At 34.6% G+C, this 21,490-nt stretch overlaps 1 protein-coding gene across 2 annotated transcripts in view; it reads left to right on the top strand.

The window, feature by feature from the left end:
• HOMER2 (homer scaffold protein 2) overlaps positions 1–21,490 on the top strand; it is a 154,371-nt gene that overhangs the window by 97,377 nt on the left and 35,504 nt on the right. Inside the window, exons 3-5 of one of the 2 annotated variants that reach the window (XM_074233961.1) lie at positions 1,681–1,812; positions 15,148–15,240; positions 19,680–19,783. In XM_074233961.1, coding sequence (XP_074090062.1) covers positions 1,681–1,812; positions 15,148–15,240; positions 19,680–19,783 — 329 coding nt within the window. Of the gene's footprint in view, positions 1–1,680; positions 1,813–15,147; positions 15,241–19,646; positions 19,784–21,490 lie in introns of both variants that reach the window. The other variant, XM_074233960.1, reaches the window with a different exon arrangement.

Here is a 21,490-nt window from a genome sequence, read left to right as displayed (position 1 = left end):
CTCTTTGAGACCTCATAATTTTCTCTTTAGTTTTTTTGCATAGAACTTCTTTGTCCTGGAATCTCATGTGACTTCCTCAATAGCAACTGTCATCAAGTTCACATTTTCCATGGCTACTTAGTATATGATTCCAAGAAGGCAAGTTTTGTAGGTATCTTTTTTTAACTTTTTCTCCCATGAGCTATTAGAGATAATTTACTCTCTCTTCCTTTCTTTTTTATTTCTCTACCACTACCCTTTTCTATGGAATTCATGCATACATATGAAATGAGTGCCTTATCTCTCTTTCTTCCAGTAAAATAATGATTCTAGGATGTATAAGCTCAAACTGTTGTGAGTACAATCAACAAATATGAATATTCCCTTCATTAGTGAATTCACTAATTCACTAATAGTTTCCCTTTTTAGAACTCTTGCTAAAGTGACTATCATTCTTTTTTTTTGGTGGTTTTTTCTTTTTGCAAGGCAAATGGGGTTAAGTGGCTTGCCCAAGGCCACACAGCTAGGTAATTATTAAGTGTCTGAGACCGGATTTGAACCCAGGTACTCCTGACTCCAAGGCCAGTGCTTTATCCACTATGCCACCTAGGCACCCCTACTATCATTCTTCCCTGTGGTGTCAGTCAACAGGCAAATATTAAACACTTAGAATTAGCCAGGAACTTTGGTAACCCAGGGGAATATAAAGAAAGGCAAATGCTTTTCCTTCCTACCTTCAAGGAGCTCACATTCTAATGAAGGAAGCAGGAAACAACCATAAATAACTAGAAATAATGGAGTTATGGTGTCATAAACTGTCTTGCCAAATAGGTTTTTAAGAAAAATACTTCCATTCACACTCATTTATAATTATTTTTCATGATTTCTTTCTTAAAGTCATTGCTCTTAAAAGACTTACAAAGATTTGCACTGTTGGGTTTTTTTCTTTTATCATTCAAGAGAATGATCAGCCTCTCTAAAGATGGGCAGCTGACATTATTGAAGCATATAGGATAAAACTGCAAAATGGGAGAGGGGTTTAGGGAGGGAATTAGGCAGAATAGGCATAGCCATAGAATTCATAGGAAATTCATTTGATTGTGTTCAGTGAATTCAACAAGAATTTAAGTGTTTTCTCTAGACCAGGCCCTGTGCTAAGTGCTGGGGCTGAAAGAAATATAAAGATAGAGTAAGAAAGGCAAAGACATGGTTAGTCCCTGCCATAAAGGAGCTCACATGCTCTTGGAATTCTGACAACTAGAAGACAGTTAAAGGAGCAGATCCTTTTTAAGACTCTCATCTTATCTGAATATTCAGATTTGGAATTTTAGGTAACTGGTTTGTATATGGATGACCTCTGCAACCCTTGGAACTTATAGTCAGAGTTACCCTTCCAGAGGAAAGAATGAAATTTCTGGGCTCAATTGGTGCCATAGAATAGGAAATCAACAAAATGCCAGTTTCTGGGGGAAATAAAATAGTAATTCTGCAAAATATTATATTATATTTTATGGCTAGAAAATAATTTTTCCCACCAGCAACTTGTAGGGTACTAATTTAGACTAACCTTAGCTGGACTCTACCCTCAAAATTATTATCAGCTATTTCTAAACAGAGGAGGCAGTTTATTAATTAATTCCTTTGATTAAAAGTAGATAGTTGGTTTCTAATGTGGTTTTCCCTTGGACTCTTCTTCTGCAGGTGATCATCAACAGCACAATCACACCTAATATGACTTTCACCAAAACATCGCAGAAATTCGGCCAGTGGGCAGACAGCAGAGCAAACACTGTGTTTGGTTTGGGTTTTTCTTCTGAGCAACAGCTGACAAAGGTAGCTTGGTTCTTTCTACAGTATACTACTGTGCTTGGTGATGTCCTTCAAACTTCATTTGCTGCACATTTATGACCTAATTCATGCTGCCAACACTATTTGAGTAAAAGTCTTGTTAAAAACAGGATTCTATTTCAGGACATAACTTTTAAGGCTTTCTGTATTGAATGCTTGTTAAGCTATTTGTACTTTACTAACATAAGGAGTTCCTTGGGAATGGAAAAGAAGAATGGAAATAAATTGTCTATACCTAAAAATTCTAGAGGCATCCTACTGTGATAGAAACAGAACTAGAATGAGTTCAGGACTCCTGGGTTCAAATCTCAGTTCTGCCATTAACTAATTTTATGTTCTAGGTCAAATTATCCTGCTTCCTTGTGCCTCACTTTCTTTATCATAAAGTGAAAGATTGGACTTAATGATTTTTAAAATCACTTCAGGCTTTTAAGAATCTCATAATGGGACTACTTTCCTAGCATACTGAACTTTAATTCCTAAAAATTTTATGCTATGACACCCAAAATGAACATTTCCTCTCCCCAGTTGTATTCATTGTCTAGAAAAGTTAGATGAATTGAATTTTCAAGATCCTAAAAATTAGATCTCAATTATACCATCGTGATAGGGGCAGCAAAATTTCTTGCATTAGGTAAGGAGTCTTAAAAAGTTTCTTTTGGGTCACAATTTAGTTTTACCCCTGTCCTCATCCACTGCAGTAATTTTGGGGATGTTGCCCTTTGCAAATTCCCTTTTTGGTCTTATTCTAGGGTAACTTACTAATAGGTGTAATGATTTTTGCCTTTCAACCATGTACTTTTCCTCCCACATCCTTAAATTTTGTAGTGTTTGTACTGATTCAGCTTAATAAGAGTCACTTGAGGGGTCACTTAGAAAATTCCAGTATCTCAGGATGAGGTCCTTACTATACATAGAATATAGTTGGCAGTGTTTCCTTTAAGTTCTTAAAGTTGTGATTGAATGGGTAACAACTAGGAAATAGGGTTTATGTAAGCAGAGTTTAGTGTTTTAATTAAATGAAACTTATACTAAAATCTATCCACTGTAGTTAGTAATATGTGTAACTGTTACTAATTTACATGGTTATTAAGCATAAATAATAAACCATTGATCAAATGATTTTTTTTGCAAGGAAAATGGGGTTAAGTGGCTTGCCCAAGGCCACACAGCTAGGTAAGTGTCTGAGACCAGATTTGAACTCAGGTATTCCTGACTCCAGGGCCAGTGCTCTGTCCACTGCTCCACCTAGCCACCCCTCAAATGATTTTCATATGTATTTCTATTAGAAAAATCAAGACAAGTATTTTTTAGGATCACATGGGAGGAAGTGGACCATGAAGGAAACTGGTCTGAGGGCCCTTTGTATAGCTCTGGATTTGTAATGTGGAGAGTGGGATTTTGAGAGTGAGATTTTCTCACTTCTCTTAATGGGAACATTCAAGACACTGGCTTTCCAGGAACCTCAGACCAACAGATATACCAGGTCTCTGTTTTTAGGAGAAGGCAAAACATCATCTGAAAATCCTGGATATGCTTAGATTGGTCTGAATCAACCTCTTTTACTTAATAACATGATGAATACAGAGAGCTCAAAGATTTGCAAAGTGATATGTTATCTCATTTAGTTATCACAACAATTCTCTGGGGAAGGTATTATTTTTATCCCCTTTTTGCAGATGAAGAAACTGAATCTCAGAGATATTTTCAAAGGCAAGATTTGAACCTATTTCTTTCAGACACTAAGTTCAACATTCCTCTTCAGCAGGTAGTACAATGACTACATTGATGGTTTCCCACCACCTTCATTCCTTTTCCCTGTATTTCAAAAATTAGATTTTGCAGACTAAAAGGACACCACAAAGCTCTCTTTTTCCTTCTCCCCTTTTCTCTCATAATATATGGCTTAGGTGGAAAATCAGGTTGAATAATATGATTTAAGGGAACTTAAATTACTTTCCACTCCCAAAATATTTCCCTCTACTTGCTGAAATTTTGGCCATTAGAAGTCATTTTGGGTTGAGAGAGATGTAGGTAATCAGAATGAAATTTTATGCATTTGCTTTCTTAACACACTGCTGAGATACACTAAAGAAATTAGAATATTGATGTGATTAATAATGAATAGGAAGTAAAAATAATTTTGGAATATGAGAATACTGCAGCAAAGGACAGAGGCAAGTAGTTGTCATAGAAAATAGTTAAAATGAAAGCTTTAGGAAGTAACGGGGGAAAGGATGTGACAAAAGATGGGTAAAGGAAGGGAGATGAAATACCAAAAACACACATTGCCTAATTGGAAATTTTTCTAATAATAATTTCTAATAATAACTATTATCTTATGTATTTATTTTACTTTGAGATTTACTAAGTGCTTTACGAACTCATTTTTGTCCTTATACCCTATGAGCCTAGATATTAGAGGTATTATCCCCAGTTTATTGATGAGGTAACAGAGACTTATAAGTTCATACATCTAAGGATATATCAGAGTTAGGATTTATACCTAGCTCTCTTCTAGACTTCGTATTCTTTTCCTCTCTTTATTTAAAATTCATTTAGCTGGGGCAGTTTAACTATGTCTGCCTTTCCCTTACTTCTCTTCAGCCTACTGGGAGCACTGAGGAATAAACCAACTTCCCTAGTCTTCTGTCCTCTTCACCTGATCGAAATATTTACTTCTTCATTCTCATCTTACCTTCCAAAGTGAGTTGGTTCTATGATTCTAGTCCAGGATAGCATACAGTAAACAGAATGTATTCCTAGAAGGATTTAGTGATAGGTAGTTGCAAATATACAGCTTGGTTAGAATTACGGATACAAGGTTAGAGGTGGTCAGAGGGATATTATACTTGCTGATATATGTGAACAGATCTCCTTTTCTTTTTCCATTTATCATTATGCTTTTAAATACCCCGGTAGCTAACAGAATGTAAAATCATTTACTTTTCATAGATTAAGATTATTTTCCTTATTATTTTTGACTCATTTTTCTGAAAGACTTCAATTGATATTGAAGCAGGAAAAGCAATGACTATTGACATGATTTTGGTTTATTTCAGATATAAGTTGAAAGAAATCTGAAGGATAATTATTTTTTAGTTTTCTTTATATCTTTTGTTTATCATATCACAGTTATTTCCAAATATAACCCCATTTATTCCCATGAACTGTTTCCTATAACAAAGGAAAAAAGTTATAGAAAATCAACCAATAGAGGGATCACATCTATATAATGCTTTGTATTTGTAGCCAAATCTATCCTTCCTACCAAAAGAAGTGTATTTCATCATTTTTCTTCTAGAGCCTGAATTGATCAGTGAATTTAATCTGAGATTGATATATTGATGAAATTTTAGTTTAGTTTTCTCCTTTAGCCTTGGCCATTAATTCACCAACAAAGATGGAAAGTCTAACGTTACTGTTGCCTTTGATATATTCTTAGGGAATAGTTTTGGGGATTTAGGCCTTGAGACAGCAGATAATAATTAAGTAGCAAACATGGTAACAGTCTCAGAGCCAATGGGTGTAAATGGAATTGATTTAAGGATACAAATTTGACCAAATTGAAAGATGAAGAACCTAAGCAACTTTTGGGCCAGGATTTTGGCAAATCTCTGCCAGGAAACCCTGGCACACCACTGCTCACATGCTGAATAATTTTCTGTATATACTAGTCCTTTTTGAGCATTCTTAAATAGGTTGATGTTTTGTATTATACCAAGTGGGTGGACAAATAAATCCACATTTATTTCTGAGAATACACAACATAAACTGGTAATTTGAGAAAGTGTTTGTACAAAGGCAAAAGGGTTGTTCTCTTTCACCATTATTATACTTTTTTGGGGGGGGAGAGGAGGGGACAATCTTTTTAATGGGAATCAATAGGAGCAAAATATTTTCTTTTTGTTGTGGGAGGCAAGATATATAAATTGTTTCACTAATGAAAACTTGCAGGGTTTTTTTTTTTCAGTCCAGTCAAAGAGTTTGATCATCCATTTCCTTTACAAGTCTGTGGGTGGCTAGGATTGCTGGGTGATTTTAGAAAGGCACGCTTGTTCCTTTTATGCCACTCTGAGGCTGTTAAAGACTTGAGCATCTTTATACTGGCTAATTATTGCTTTCAGAGACTGTCAGTCTTAAATCTATAAAAATTTATCAGTGAATGGTAAATAGTTTATGGAGTGGTGGTTGAGGTTGGGGGGAGGGGAGTTTACTGTAAACATTTTGAACCACAGAGTTGTTGAAAAACTATTTCATAAGTCTTTGAAATGTAGTATAGCTCAGAAAATGTTGCTTTCTTCATTTTTATAGAAGGCCGAGTAGGAAGCAGATATACTTAACAACCAAGCCACAATTTTTTTCTTTTCTTTTCTTTTCTTTCTTTCTTTCTTTCTTTCTTTCTTTCTTTCTTTCTTTCTTTCTTTCTTTCTTTCTTTCTTTCTTTCTTTCTTTTTTCCTTCCTTCCTTCCTTCCTTCCTTCCTTCCTTCCTTCCTTCCTTCCTTCCTTCCTTTCTTTCAACGTGTCAGAAGGTGTTTTTTTTAAATAACAGAATGAATTTTCTTTCATCTAAGTGAATATGTCACACTCAGAGGCAGGAGGATTGAGAAATGAGAAATCTGTTTTAGTTCTGGAAGTGCAGGAATAATTTCATCTATAATAATTTGATCTGCCTTGTTCTTTGGGCTATTATTTTGTTTCTGCTTATATGACCTTTTTATCTCATCAGTTTTCAAAGTATCTTTTCCATATAACTTCTATTTCTCAAAAGATAGAAGAATTTGGTTTTTTAAGAAGCTGTTGAAATGGCTAGCCCTTTTATGTTATCCTGCTCTTTGGTTTTAGGCTAAGCCTGAGCCAGACTCTATATATCTAGAAATGTCTGAGTGGTGGGTGGGATGGGAAAATGTGTGTGTGTGTGTGTGTGTGTGTGTGTGTGGAGAGAGAGAGAGAGAGAGAGAGAGAGAGAGAGAGAGAGAGAGAGAGAATGAGAATGTCCCTTAAAACTTGGCTTTCTATAGGTTTTTTCCCCCATGCAGTTTAGTTCAGGATTCTAGGCATTTATGAAGTATCATTTCTGGATCTTTTCTTAGACTATTATTAGCAGAGGGTTGAACGTGAACTCTCCAAGGCTTCAGATAGGACTTTTCCTTTAGTGACCAGAGCTTTTTTTCTTTTCTTTGTTCTGAACCATTAATAGCCTATTTAGCCCATATTCAACACATTTCAGCCTGTTCTTGGACAAGTCAGGTAGAGGTGATCTGTCTCCTCTGCTCCACCATTATCTTCAACCCACATGTCCAGATTGGCCATGTTGTCTTCATTTAAGATTTATCTAAATTTGCAGGACCTTTTCCTCAACACTTTCATAAAACACGATGCTTGAAATTATTTCCCCAAACAATTATAGTTTGCAGTCCAATAATTTGGCAGTTCTCCACTTCATCTTGCTCCCTATCTTTGAATGGTACAGATACTATACCAGTGGTTGTCTACTTTAATAAGTTAAGGAATTAATTGTTCTGTATTTGGAGAAAGATCAATTACCTACTAATAAGCTTCTACTGCTCCTGGAAGCTGTAACAGAATCCTTCCATCCTCCCTACCAGAATGTCCCTTTCTATGTCAGAATATATGCTTTGGATACCTGTGGAGACAAAATTCCCTTTTGAGAACTATAGAATTGTACAACATCATACAATCATAACAGCTCTAAGGGATAATTCAACTTTGGAGAAGCAGTCTTACTGGTGAGTCTTTAAGATATTTCTTTTGACTATTTGGAGCCTTATTTTTGTCAGGTGATCATTCTGGAACATCCAAAAACTAGGAGAGAAATGAGACCTTTCCAGAAAACTACTTTGTTAGGTTTTGATGTGACGTCTTGTTTTCTCAACTTTCTGCTCCCATTTTTTTTGATAGGGCTCATTATGATCATCACCAAATATCCAATAAGGTTGGAGTTATGATTGTAGTTAAAGAATATGTCATGGGGTGTCTAGGTGGCGCAGTGGATAGAGCACCGGCCCTGTAGTCAGGAGTACCTGAGCTCAAATCCAGCCTCAGACACTTAATAATTACCTAGCTGTGTGGCCTTGGGCAAACCACCTAACCCCATTGCCTTGTGAAAACCTAAAAAAAAAAAAAATTACCCCAAAGGGATAGCTAAACATTGGAATGTTTTTTTAATGTTGAAATAAAAGGATTTGAAATTTAAATTTTGTGTGTTTCATGAACATTCATGGAGAGTACTAGGAAAAGAACAGCAATCAAAATTCACAATTGTGATTGGTGTTTCTATAATTTCTGTTTCCTTTGCTATTTTCCTTGCTACAAATCAAAGCTATAAATATTTATTGAACAGTTTTTATGTCCAGGGTTCTGGGCAGAGATGTATTTTTAAAATATGATTTGGTGTAAACTGAGATTGGCTTATAGCAAATAGATAAGTTTTTGTTTAGATTCCTAGTTGTGTCTACATGTCATATAATTTGTTGTGTGGTCATATACATGCATCTCTGAATATTTCTGAGGAACCACTTATGGTAGTTACTGGTAGTTTCTGAAGTTTCAATCATTATCTCAATCAGTATATCCAATCTTGGTCTCTCTCCTGAAAGTAGTAATGAATTGTGAATTAATAATTCAGCAAGAACTTATTAAATGCCTACTTTAAACAGGAAAAAAATTAATTCTGTCTTCAATGTCTTCAAGGACCTTTTTTGTAGAAAATAAATATATAGAAATAGCTTTGTGTGTGTGTGTGTGTGTGTGTGTGTGTGTGTGTGTGTGTGTGAAGTAAAGACAAGAAATTTCAGGAATAGGAGAAACAGGAATGCTTAAGAAAGACCTTCCATAGAATGTATTAGAGTTGAGCTTTGAAGGAACCCAGTGATTCTTGGAAAAAGAAGGGAAGATAGAAAGCATTTCAGGAATAAGTCAGCTTGGGAAAAGGCAAGGATACAGTAGTTGGCATTTTTTGTTGTTTCATTTTTTTAGATCATAGGTCATTCAACATGTGAAAATGAATGCAAATTGGTCAAGAAGCCCTATATGAAGCCATCTGCCTCAAGGCATCTCTTACTCTTTTTTTTTTTTTACAAGGGTTAAGTGGCTTGCCCAAGGCCACACAGCTAGGTAATTATTAAGTGTCTGAGGCTGGATTTGATTGAACTCCGGTACTCCTGACTCCAGGGCCGGTGCTCTATCCATGTGCCATCTAGCTGCCCCTTAATCCTCTTTTTAGTTGTCCTTCTATACCTTGGGGTGTCAGAGGTGTTCTTAAAAACATCCACATCTATAGCTCTTGGAAAGCAATAAAGAAAGTATATCTGTGTGTCTGGCACTCCATTGTTGGAGTTAAAAAGAAGCAAGGGAAAATGAATAATACATATCCTCCTCTTCAACTTGCCAATTCAAGAGTGGCACCATTAGAATTTGTGTTGCTATCTTCAAAAAATTTTTATTGAGATCTTATTTTTACATAACTCAAATTTTCATTTGTAACCCTTCCAGTCTTCCCTCCCAGAAAGCTATCCCATTATAACAAAAAAACAAAAAAGACTAAAACAATCCGCAAAACTGCTCAATGCATAAAAAATATGACCATATGCAATGTTCCACACCTATGGACTGCCCTGCTCCTAGCTTTGTTAATGTGAGCTCTCAATCTCTTCATTTAGGTCATACTTATTCTTTGTAATTTTGCTACATTTAATTTAAAGATTATTATTTTGTTTTTTCGGTAAGGCAATGGGGTTAAGTGACTTGCCCAAGGTCACACAGCTAGGCAATTATTAAGTGTCTGAGGCCTCATTTGAACTCAGATCCTCCTGGCTCCAGGGCCAGTGCTTTATCCCCTATGCCATCTAGCTGCCCCCTGTTTTTGTGTTTTTTGTTTTGTTTTTAGTTTTGGGTTTTTTGGTTATTTTTTTTTTTGTTTTTCTTTCCATTTACATTGGTGTAATTATTATGTTCTTTACTCTGATTACTTCATTTTGCATCAGTTCATATAAATTTTTCCATGCTTTCTGTATTATCTTCATTGTTTCTTATAGCATAGTAATATTTTATTATATTCATCATCATAAAAATGGTCAATACTTTTATGCTACTTTAAGATTTGCAAAACACTTTATTTAATATTATAAGAAGTTTCTATAAGAAACAATGAAGATAATTAATATAGAGGAGCATGGAAAAATTTATATGAACTGATGCAACAAACTGAGTCAGACAGAGATTAAGTGATTTGCCCAGGCTCAGACAACTAATAAGTGTCTAAGGCCAGAATTGAAGTTAGTTCTTTCTTACTGCAATTCCAAAGATCCACCCACTGTGTCATTTAGCTGCCTCATTTAAGTACCAAAATTTGTTTTTGATTTCCAGTTCTTTACTACCACAAAAGTACCACTAAAAATATATTGGTATATATGGAACCTTTTTAAAAAAAAAATCAGTGATCTCCTTGGAGGTATATGCCTAACAGTGGAATCTCTGGGTCAAAAGGCATTTTATTGATTTTATTTTCATGTCTGCCACATTTTGAGCTAAAGAATACTGATATAGAAACAATGATAATAAATTTCTGAGGTGTCTTAAGTTACTGCTAGAATGTATTTATGATTCCTGTGTCATTATCACAGTGGACCGTAGATACCTTTTAGTTACTTTGTCCAAACTCTTATTTCTCATTTGTACTAAGTTAGCTGATGGGGTCTAAAGAAGAAACATCAAATAAAACTTCATATATTTGTGTTAGTGTATTTTGAGAAAGTTTACTTGCTCTAAATCCTAAATACTCAAATACATACAATTCTTAGAAGATGATACTTGTATGACATGTAGGCCCTGGTTTTTTCCCTAAGATCTTCTTAACCTTTCCTTGACATATCCACTTGGATGACTTCATAGTCATTTCAAACTTAGCATTTCCAAAACAGAACATATTGTTCCCCTCCAGACCACTTCTTGTCATAACTTTTCTTTTCAAGTTCGGAATATCTCCATTTTTCTAACCTCAACCTAGGATAGCTTCATTATCAGTCCCTCACCCTCCAATATTCAATCAGTTGCCTAATCTGGGCAATTCCACCTCTTTGACATCTCTGGCATCTGTTCTCTTCTTTCCATTCATATTACAACTATCAAGTTTTTCTCCAGCTAACTTCCAAACTGGTTTCCCTGCAGCCAGTTACTCAATATTTTTTTTAGGTTGTTTTTTTTTTTGCAAGGCAAATGGGGTTAAGTGGCTTGCCCAAGGCCACACAGCTAGGTAATTATTAAGTGTCTGAGACTGGATTTGAACCCAGGTACTCCTGACTCCAAGGCCAGTGCTTTATCCACTATGCCACCTCGCCACCCCTCAGTTACTCAATATTAATTCATCTTCCATAGGCCTACCAGATTGTTAACTCAAGTCTAACCATACTTCCCTTGCTTAAAAATCTTCAGTGGCTCCTTGTTGCCTTTATGATCAAATACACACTCCTTTGTTTGGTAATTAGTGGCACTGTGCCATTAGAAAACTAGGTTGAGGCCAATTCCTTCATATTCTTTAACTATGGGTCAATTTACTGTTTCCCTGTATGTGATATTTTTCCTACCTCCATCTTATTTTTCACAGCCTGTCCTCCTTGACTGAATGCAATCCATCCTCACTTCTATCATTTGTAATCTCAAGCATCCCACAAGGGCTAAGCTCAAGTACTGGCTCCTCTGAGAAGTCTTTCCAGATGTCCCCAGTTGCTAGTTGTTTTTTTTATTATGTTTTCCAACAGAGGTTTTATCTTAAAAACTAGATGGTACAGTGGAGACAGCCCTCTAGTCAGGACAGCCTAAGTTCATATGTGGCCTCAGACAGTTACTAGGTATGTAACCTGGGCAAGTCAATTGTTCTTGTTTGACTCGGTTTCTTTATCTTTAAATGAATTGAAGAGGAAAATGGCAAGACATTCCAGAATTTTTGCCAAGAAAGCATAAAATAGGGTCACAAAAAGTCAGACAGACCAAAAAAAGACTCATCAACAATTACAAATATCTTTAAAACTTATCCAGTTAGGGACACTAATGCATTGGTGGTGGAGCTGTGAAATCATCCAACCTTTCTGGAGAGCAATTTGGAATTATGCCCAAAGTGCAACAAAAATATGCATACCCTTTGATCCAGCAATACAATTACTGGATCTATACCCTGAAGAGATGATGAAAAAGGGTAAAAACATCATTTGTACAAAAATATTCATAGCAGCCCTGTTTGTGGTAGCAAAGATTTGGAAATCAAGTAAATGTCCTTCAGTTGGGGAATGGCTTAACAAACTGTGGAATATGTATATCATGGAACATTGTTGCTCTATTAGAAGCCAGGAGGGATGGGAATTCAGGGAAGCCTGGAGGGATTTGCATGAACTGATGCTGAGCAAGATGAGCAGAACCGGAAAAACATTGTACATGGGTGGGGATGATCAACCTTGATGGACTTGCTCATTTCATCAGTGCAACAATCAGGGACAATTTTGGGCTATCTGCAATGGAGATTACCATCTGTATCCAGAGAAAGAACTGTGGAGTTTGAACAAAGACCAAGGACTGTTACCTTTAATTTAGAAAAAAAAATGATATCTTATTATGTAATCTTGCTCTCTTTTATACTTTATTTTTCTTCCTTAAGGATATGATTTCTCTCTCATCACATTCAATTTGGATCAATGTATACCATGGAAACAATGTAAAGACTGGCAAATTGCCTTCTGTGGGGAGTGGGGAGAGGGAAGCAAGAATGGAGGAAATATTGTAAAACTCAAAATAAATAAAATCTGTAAAAATGGAAAAAAAAGATCCAGTTATTCAGTATCTTGGATCTGCTAATCCTTTTTTATCAGCAACACCTCAGCTTTGAATTCCAGGTCTCACTTTGAATCACCAAAACCACCTTTCTCCAAACATACACAGCTTAGGAACTATATTTGCTCATAAAAATTTGTGTCTTTTCATTTAGCATTGAACCAGAGAGAAATACCCTCTGATCTTTCAGCTAGGAAAGATTTGAGCTTCTTAAGGTCATTTCTATATACCTACTTTATTCTACTGGTGTGATAGACCCTCAACTTGGGATTTAGAATCAGTCGTCAACATCCAGTATTTTTCAGTCATCTATGACTCTTCAAGAACTCATTTAAGGTTTTCTTGGCAAAGATCCTGTAATGGTTTGTCATTTTCTTCTCCAGCTCATGATGAGGAAACTGAAGCAAGCAGGATTAAGCGACTTATCCGGGGTCATACAGCTAGTAAATATCTGAGACCAAATTTGAACTCATAAAGATGAGTTTCCCTGACTCTAGGCCCAAGTTACTACCCACTATGCCACCTAATTACCCCTTGGAATCAGAGTATCTGGTTTCAAATGGTGCTTTTATGCATATATATATATCTCCATTTCATGTCAATGAAAACACTCCTTTCCTTTTCATGAGGAAGCAGATAATCACAGTATAATAGACATAATAATTGGGTCTTTGACTCTTACTTGGCTTTTTACTCATATGTTAAGTTGTTGCTTCATTTTCAGGCACACTTTTATTTTTTAGTGGTATATTTGATGTTCCTTTGGATGCTTAAGGTTACCTCTTGTTAACTGATTGCATGCTTTATTTTGAAAAGGCTTTTTCTTCCTTACTGTCTCTAATCCATTTAGGTCAAGCATCAACTTTTTTTCCAGTAGATATAGAACACATTCCTCTCCCAAAGACATTTTGGGAATGTTTCACAGTGAAAATACCTACGAATACTTGGTCTTAACTACCTTATGAATATTTAGCAAACTTTTTCTGATGAGGGAAAATGATGTAACAATGTTGAATTGAGACTGTAGGTTCCATGCAAAGTAAATATTGATTTATCTGTTGGTTGTGATATTCTTTGTATGATTGAAATTAAAGCAATATAGTAAAATTACAGTTATGTGATTAAAAAAAAGAAGTAACTTTTGCTAAAAAGCCTTAAAACAGGTAGTTTTGAAATGTAATTTGGCTTACACCTGACTTCTTAATCAACCTCCAAGTAACCTATGCTCTTTGTCTCTTTCCTTTGTTTATCTTTTCTTATACATAAAGTGAGTTTTCTACTAACCTAGAGGTAAGGGTTCATTTCCAAATGTAATTTACCTAAAACACAGAATTTAATAAAGTGAAATACTAAAAGGACCATCTTCCTGTACTTGTTACTCTTTTTGTACACATTTGAGTGTTTTCTGTTTCCTGGGGCACATGGAATTTTTCTGTTCAGTTAGCAAATTAATATTTTATTGATACTTTATTTTTCCAGTTACATGAAATGAAAGTTTTTCAACAATCATTCGCTTTCATGTTTATAAGTTACACACTTTCCTTCCAACCCTCCCTTCTCTCCCCTATCCTCAGTGGTGAACAGTCTAGTGAATGTTGTATATGTACATTTGTGTTTAATGTGTTTATATAATAGTCATTTTGTATATGAGGAATTAGGACTAGAGGAAAAGAAATAAAACCATGAGATAGGAAGGAAAAACATTTTAAAAAGTGAACATAGTGTTCATTCATATTCTGTGTTTTTTGTTTTGTTTTGTTTTTTATCTGGATGTGTATAATATTGTCCATAACAGGTCTCCAGGGTTACTCTAGCTCTCTGAACTGCTGAGAGGAGCTGCATCATCTCACAATGTTTCTTCATATATACAATGTTCTCTTGGTTCTTCTCCCTTTGCTCAGCATCAATTCCTGGAATTCTTTCCATGCTTCTCTAGAGTCCAACCATTCATGATTTCTTATAGAGCAACAGCGTTCCATCTCATACATATACCACAACTCTTTCAGCCATTCCCCAAATGATGGGTATCCTCTCAATTCTTTGCCCCCCTACAAAAAAGAACTGCTACAAATATTTTGGAACATGTGGGATATGTCCTATTTTTTTATGATTTCTTCTGGGTATAGGCTTAGTAGTGGTATTGGCAAATTATTTTTACCTTCATCTCAATCAATAGCATTTTTAATCATTACATTTAGTAATAAGCTATGAGTCTTTATTAACTTTCCAGTCTTTCTTCTAGAAGTTAAGCTTGAGTGACCTTGTTTTCTACTATTCATTAGGAAAAGCTTTACACTCTTAAGAAATATTTTTTTCTGACTTTCTAAAAGTTATCTAAAAAGCTTGCTGTGCTTTTTTTTTTTTGCACACTTACAGTATTTGCTGACTTGAGAAGGATGCATAATGGTGATGGTGATTCTGAACAGCAGTAACGTTTGGGGCCAGGAATGACTTCAGTAAACATTATTAATGTTCAGTTTGCAGAGAAATTCCAGGAAGTGAAGGAAGCTGCCAAATTAGCTAGAGACAAGTCTCAAGAGAAAATCGAGACCTCAAGCAATCACTCTCAAGTAAGTAATTTATCCATGAAATAAACCTGTATTTCATCAAGTATTAGGTTTTTTGAAGCTTTGGGTAAAAAAAAAACCAAATATTAGTAATGGAGAATTTGGAAAGGCTGTTTGCAGTTGTTGGCCAATAGGATTTTCCTGTGTTCACTAACCTTTTTACAAAACTCCTGAATGTCACAAGAAGTGAAGCCAAATATAGTTTTGATTGAAAACTTTTTACTTCAGAGCAGTTGTACTAAGAGAAAGTCCTTTTTGAATGCCTTTTTCCTCAGTAATACTCCCTGTGATCACATAGTGTAAGGTGAACAACGGGGGTTAGGCTGAAATATGGATTTCAATTCTTTCCTTTTGATCAAAGGATATCTAACTTTATCATCCAAAGAATGGGATATTATTCTAAAAACAACCTTTTAAAAGTAGATTAACTAAATATAGTCCAATTTTATCTTAATATGAATTCAAGAGGGGAGAAACTTGCTTTAGGAAAACTGTGCCAGTCCTGTTTATGCTTTTAGTAAAAAATAAATTTCAGGGTTAGTATATGACCAATATCCTTTTTATTCAGTAATAGTGATGGCCATATATTAGGTCACATTCACTCACATGCCCACATATATACATATATCTATATAGATAGATATGTATATATATAAATATATTATATTACTTTTTACTATAATCTGTACTCTTCCTAGTAATCTCAGTAAAATTATTAAACTGTAAAATGCAATTTAATGTATTTCCTTAACAAAAAGGTATTTCTTTTTTAAAAAATTGTATTTATTTAAGGCAATGAGGTTAATTGACTTGCCCAAGGTCACACAACTAGGCAGTTATTAAGTATCTGAGGCTGGATTTGAACTCAGGTCCTCCTGACTCCAGGGCCAGTGCTCTATTTGCTGGCCACCTAACTGTCCCCACAAAAGGTATTTCTTATTTGGTATAATCCTAGTCTCAAGATTCTTTACAGCTCAGCTATGGATATTTATTTCATTTTTAGCAGATATGTTTTAGAAACATGCATTTCTTAATTTAAAATACTGTTATGATATTAATTTTTCAGTTATGAAAGAAAATCAAATGATGATGATTTTGTTGTTGTTGTAGTTTAGTAAAGCAAATTAAAACTGGTAGTTGTAATGTCTTTAAATGACTAATTAGAATCCAGTAAGCTAATCATCAATTTGGAGTTGTACCTTTGCCACTTTGCTTAAGTAAAAAAACCATCTCTTTGAATAGCAGACATTAAAGAAAAAATAAAAACAAACACCTTAAGTAATAACATCACTTATGTATATCATAATTTAATATATATAATCAGTATAAATATATTGATTTTTACCAAACATTTTCCAAGTTTCTTACAATATTAGAAAGCAAAACATAAAAATTTTAACTAGGTCAACATGAAAAAGTTAAAATAATTTTCTCACCTAGATCCATGTTGCTCTATCTTTGAAAACAAATTTAGCATTTGCAAAGTGACAATAATTATCTCTTTGCTTAAAAGAATTGCTTTTTATTCATTAAAATATTTATAGAGCATCTGCTAGAGCATTGTGCTAGATATCATAGGGCAGAAGTTCTTAACCTAAGATTTGTGAATTTGTTTTTAAAAGTATTTTAATAATTGTATTTCAGTAACTGGTCTCCTTTGTTATCCTGTGTCTTTTACACAGGGAGGGCATAGGGGTTTAGAGGCTTCACCAGACTGCCAAAGGTGTCAGAAAAGGATTTAAAATCTGTGCTAAAGAGGAGTCAGAAAGAAATTTAATATAGTGATGAGGTGAAGGGAAGAATTGGTTCCAGTTTCTGGACTTCACAGGTTTGTATTCCAGTTAAGGATAGAAAATATAACTGCTTAAAATGTCAAAAAATGATTAATTAATTACCATGATTAATGTTAGAGAACCACACAAGTGATTCAAAAATGAAAAGAAATCATTGTGGACAGGAGCACTTGAAGAGGACCTCATTGAGGGGATGATGGGCAAAGAGTTATTCTGGGAGATGTGAACTTTAGCAAACTCACATAGTTGTGAATGAACCCAGAATATTGAAGAGAGATTAAAAAATGAGGAGATAGGCCTAGGAGGTCAGGCTTCAGTTGAAGGAGACTGGATTAAATAGGCAGATTGGCATCAGCCCATGGAGGATTTTAGAATCAAGGGTGAATACATGAACTTTATTCTTCAGGCCATGGGAAGCTTCAAGAGGCTGTGGCAGTGACTGGATGAAAATGGTGTTTTAGGAAAATTACTCTGGAGGTCTTCATAGTAGGGTGTGTTGAAGAAGTTAGGCTATTGTAGGAATCAAGATAACAAGATAATGAAGGCCTAAGTTTCTATTACTGGTGTCTTAAATCTAAGTAACATTAAAGGTCTTTACATCGGTTCTTTGAAAAGGTTACATTATACAAAATAACATTAAAGGGGCAATTCCATAGGTACAATATCAAATATATTATAATGTTACAGTGTTACAGTGGAATTCAGTTATATTACCAATCTTGTTGCAAAATAATGCTTATTAAGTCATTGTTATACAAGATATTTTTTTTTATCTCATTTGATTCTCACAACAACCCTATGAGGTAGGTAGGCAGATACTATTTTTACCTATTTTACAGATCAGGGAACTGAAGCTTATAGAATTGACCTCTCTTTGGCCTCACTTCTAGTAAGTAAATGGTACAACTGAAGTTCAGATTTAGGTTCTTCAGATTGAGCTTGAGTTCTTATATGTCATGCTTCCTCTTGATTAGTGATATTGGGAATAGAGAAGATCTGAATGTAAGGAATTCAAAAGTTGAAAATCAAGAGAACTTGGTAATTATGTGATAAGAGTTTGTTACTGAAACCCCTGTCAGGAGTCAAAAGTGTGGAAGAAATGGTTAAGGTGAATGAATGGGCTCTCTAAGAGATGGATTATAGATTAACGAAGAGGGAACGTTTGTGATTTAGGCTATGCTGATAGGGTGAGAAGAGGAAAAAGAATCATTGAAAGCATTGGAAACTTAGAAGGAAAACCTAGATCTAATATATGATAAACTTCAAGAATACAGTATAAAGAAGAGTGGTGAAGAGTGTCATTTGCTACAGAGAAATCAATCAATCAACAGGAATTTACTAAGCACTTACTATTTTCCAGGCTCTGGGTTAAACATTAGGGGTAACAATTAGAGAAACAAATCCAGTCCCTGCTCTCAAAGGGTTTATATATACATATGCAAATATAATCTATAATCATAATAGATAATATAATTATGTAATTTATAATATATTATATATACATGTAAATAAATCAGAATATACAAAATAAAACAAAGGTCAGAAAGAATGAGTAAGGGCAGGGGGGAGACCATTGGATGAAAAAAAATAAGTTATTAATGAAATTTATCTAGAGGGTGAATTTGATAGAGTGGTACATTCCATTTGTATATCTTTAAGTTTTCCAGACCTATAAAATTAGGTTCCTAGAATAGTCCAAAAATTTCCCTATATTGCTTAAAGAGAGCATCACTAATAATTGAATATTATCATCTCCATCATTCCATGATCTTTGATTTTTATTCATCTGAATTTCAATTGTTAAAATTTAGTTGTCACCTGTAAATCTAGAAATAGGAATATTATTGAAATCTTTTTCATTTTTCTCCACCTTAATTAGGGATGGCACAAACAACAACAGAAGATCTTTACTATTTTTCCCTTCTGTTGGTTAGAGTTCAACTATACAGTGATTCTTGAGTTCTTATAATCCCTAGAGTCAAAGATGAGTCATAGCTGAATCATAACTGAGAGTTGACATATTTATGGAGTGCTTTCTTGATATTACATGGATATGAACTGTATGTCAATTATCCTTGACTCTTGCTTTGTCGATGGCCCATCTTTTGTTTGTTTTATTGTCTCTGATGATATTCTTTACATTTCTGATACTTTGATATCATTAATTTACCAGTTTGTTAGCAATTCCCTATTCTTTGGATTCATATTGTTTCCATTAGCAATAAGTATTACTCTAATCTATATAATTTATATCATGTTATTTATAATCACAGTACTTTTTAGTTTGTGACTTTTTAGGGAGTGGGGGAGTATGATAACTAGAGCCAGTTTATTAGAATGGTATATAAAGTCTGAGGAAATAGCTAAATATTGAAGGCCTGAGGCATCCTCCTTTGAATTAAAGGCCTGTGTTTTTGTGCACAAACTTTGACATCTTTTGAAGGGGTGTTTGTCCTCCATATTCCCAAGAAGCAAAATATTCCATTTTTTCTTTGTCTGTATACATGTGCACCTGTGTACACATGTGTACATCTTGTTTTCCATATCTTTCATTTGCACATGTGGGAAGAAGAGTGAATTAGTTTAGTTTAGGCGACTTCTGTGACCCTATTATAGGAATCAGGATGTGAAACCCCATCTTCTACTCAGGCTTCCAGTGTGAATGGAACAGATGATGAAAAAGCTTCTCATGGTCCTGCCGAAGCACATCTGAAATCAGAGAATGAGAAGCTGAAACTGGCCCTTACACAGAGGTAATGATGATTTTACACCTAAATTATTTCTCCCAACTGTTTGATTTCTCCTTGGTGGTATTTCCAGTCTTTTCCTTGGGTAGGAGGATGTTTCATCAGTAAATTGGCCATTAAAGAAAGAGACCTGACTACCTAGAGGTAGTTTTTAAGTGAACTGGGGGAAGATGATACACAGAAAGCCATGGCATTTTTCTTTCTCCCACACTGGCTCTCTGCCCTGACATTATTAGAGGAATTATAACTGAGGCTAACAAGTTTTCTTTTAGAGGAGGAAGTTAAGAACCTTGCTTTCTCTTTTTTAGGGAAAGAGGTTAAATATAAGCATTCTTGCCAGCCCCTGAAACTTAACTAGATTAAGCTAACTCAACTCGAAGTCTGATTCAATATGGAATGTCTTGTAATTTTGTAATTTTTCAGACAGGCTTATCTTATTTTGGATTCTGAATTGACCTGATTTGCATTTGTACAACAGTCCTTATTAGGCAGACAGAAGTTATCAGGATTTTTAAAAAATTTTTGATCATTTTGGAATGCTGAAATAGAAAGATTCCCCACCTGAAATTAATCTTGCTCCAGCACTCTAGATTAATGAGCAAGAGAATAAATGATGAGTGAACTTTAAGCCATTTCCTCCAATCAGTTTAACTTCTTTGATATCTGCTTTAAAATGACCAATTTAGAAGGGTTTTGATCATTCTTACTGTGTGGTCTTTGAAGTTTAAAATGTGTGACTTTATGTTAAGTTCATGGAACCTTGGTGCTGAATGTTAAATATCACAAGAAAAAAGGTTACAAAATTATTTGGACAGGGTTGGGTAAATTGATATTAATACATAGAAACCAAATCCGAGGTCAGTAGCTGATGCTGTCAATTGAGTAACTATCAGGTTGGTGACCCAACTTTACAGAAATCTTATAATTAAGTTTTACTATGAGAATCCTTACTGCTATAATTAGGCAATATCTTAAGTGTTGAAGACTTAAAGGTTTAGAATAAAAAAAAATAACCTGAGGGTTGTTAATAAATTATGACTACTAGTAGGAAACTCATTTTGTTTTAACCCCGGTAAAAACACTGATGCAGTAAAAATACTGTCATCTATATTACAAGAGTTTGGAGTTTCATAACTGAGGGGTTTTTTTACACAAATGCTCAAAGACTTCATTAAAAAAACTCATAAGAATCAAATGATTGAGGTTTTCCACTAATTGATAATTTCTACTTTGACCACAGAACACATAATGGATAAAATCTACATAAAATCTCTTATCTAAGGAATTTTTTCCTTCCTTTTCTGTCACAGACATTCTAAGAAAAGGAGGTTAAAAGGGATCATCTCAGCTTTCAAATCTTCATTTAACTATATAGCACCTGAGGGGTGTGTTTTCCAAGAAGGGTGTTATTTTTTCCTTGAATTTGTTTTCTTGTTACATATTGGTTTATAGTGTGAACATGTTATAGAAGAATTTCCTTCAAATCTTAAGATCTAGTCAGAAACTGCCAAAAGCAGATATCTGTGGTGTGGGATCAGTAAGTGGATAATGAGAATGGTATAGGAATAAGAACAGAGTGCCTATTTGTCTACTCTAACATATGATATAGCCTTGGGACAAGTATTTTGTCCCTTAATTAAAAATTTTAAAAGGATGAGGCTAGAAGCAATGGAGTAACAGAAAGGCTTAAAAGTTTTGTTTAATCATAAAACT

This window comes from Macrotis lagotis, chromosome 4 (assembly GCF_037893015.1).
Source record: "Macrotis lagotis isolate mMagLag1 chromosome 4, bilby.v1.9.chrom.fasta, whole genome shotgun sequence".
Lineage (NCBI taxonomy): Eukaryota > Metazoa > Chordata > Mammalia > Peramelemorphia > Peramelidae > Macrotis > Macrotis lagotis.
This window is presented reverse-complemented; position numbering and strand designations above follow the sequence as displayed.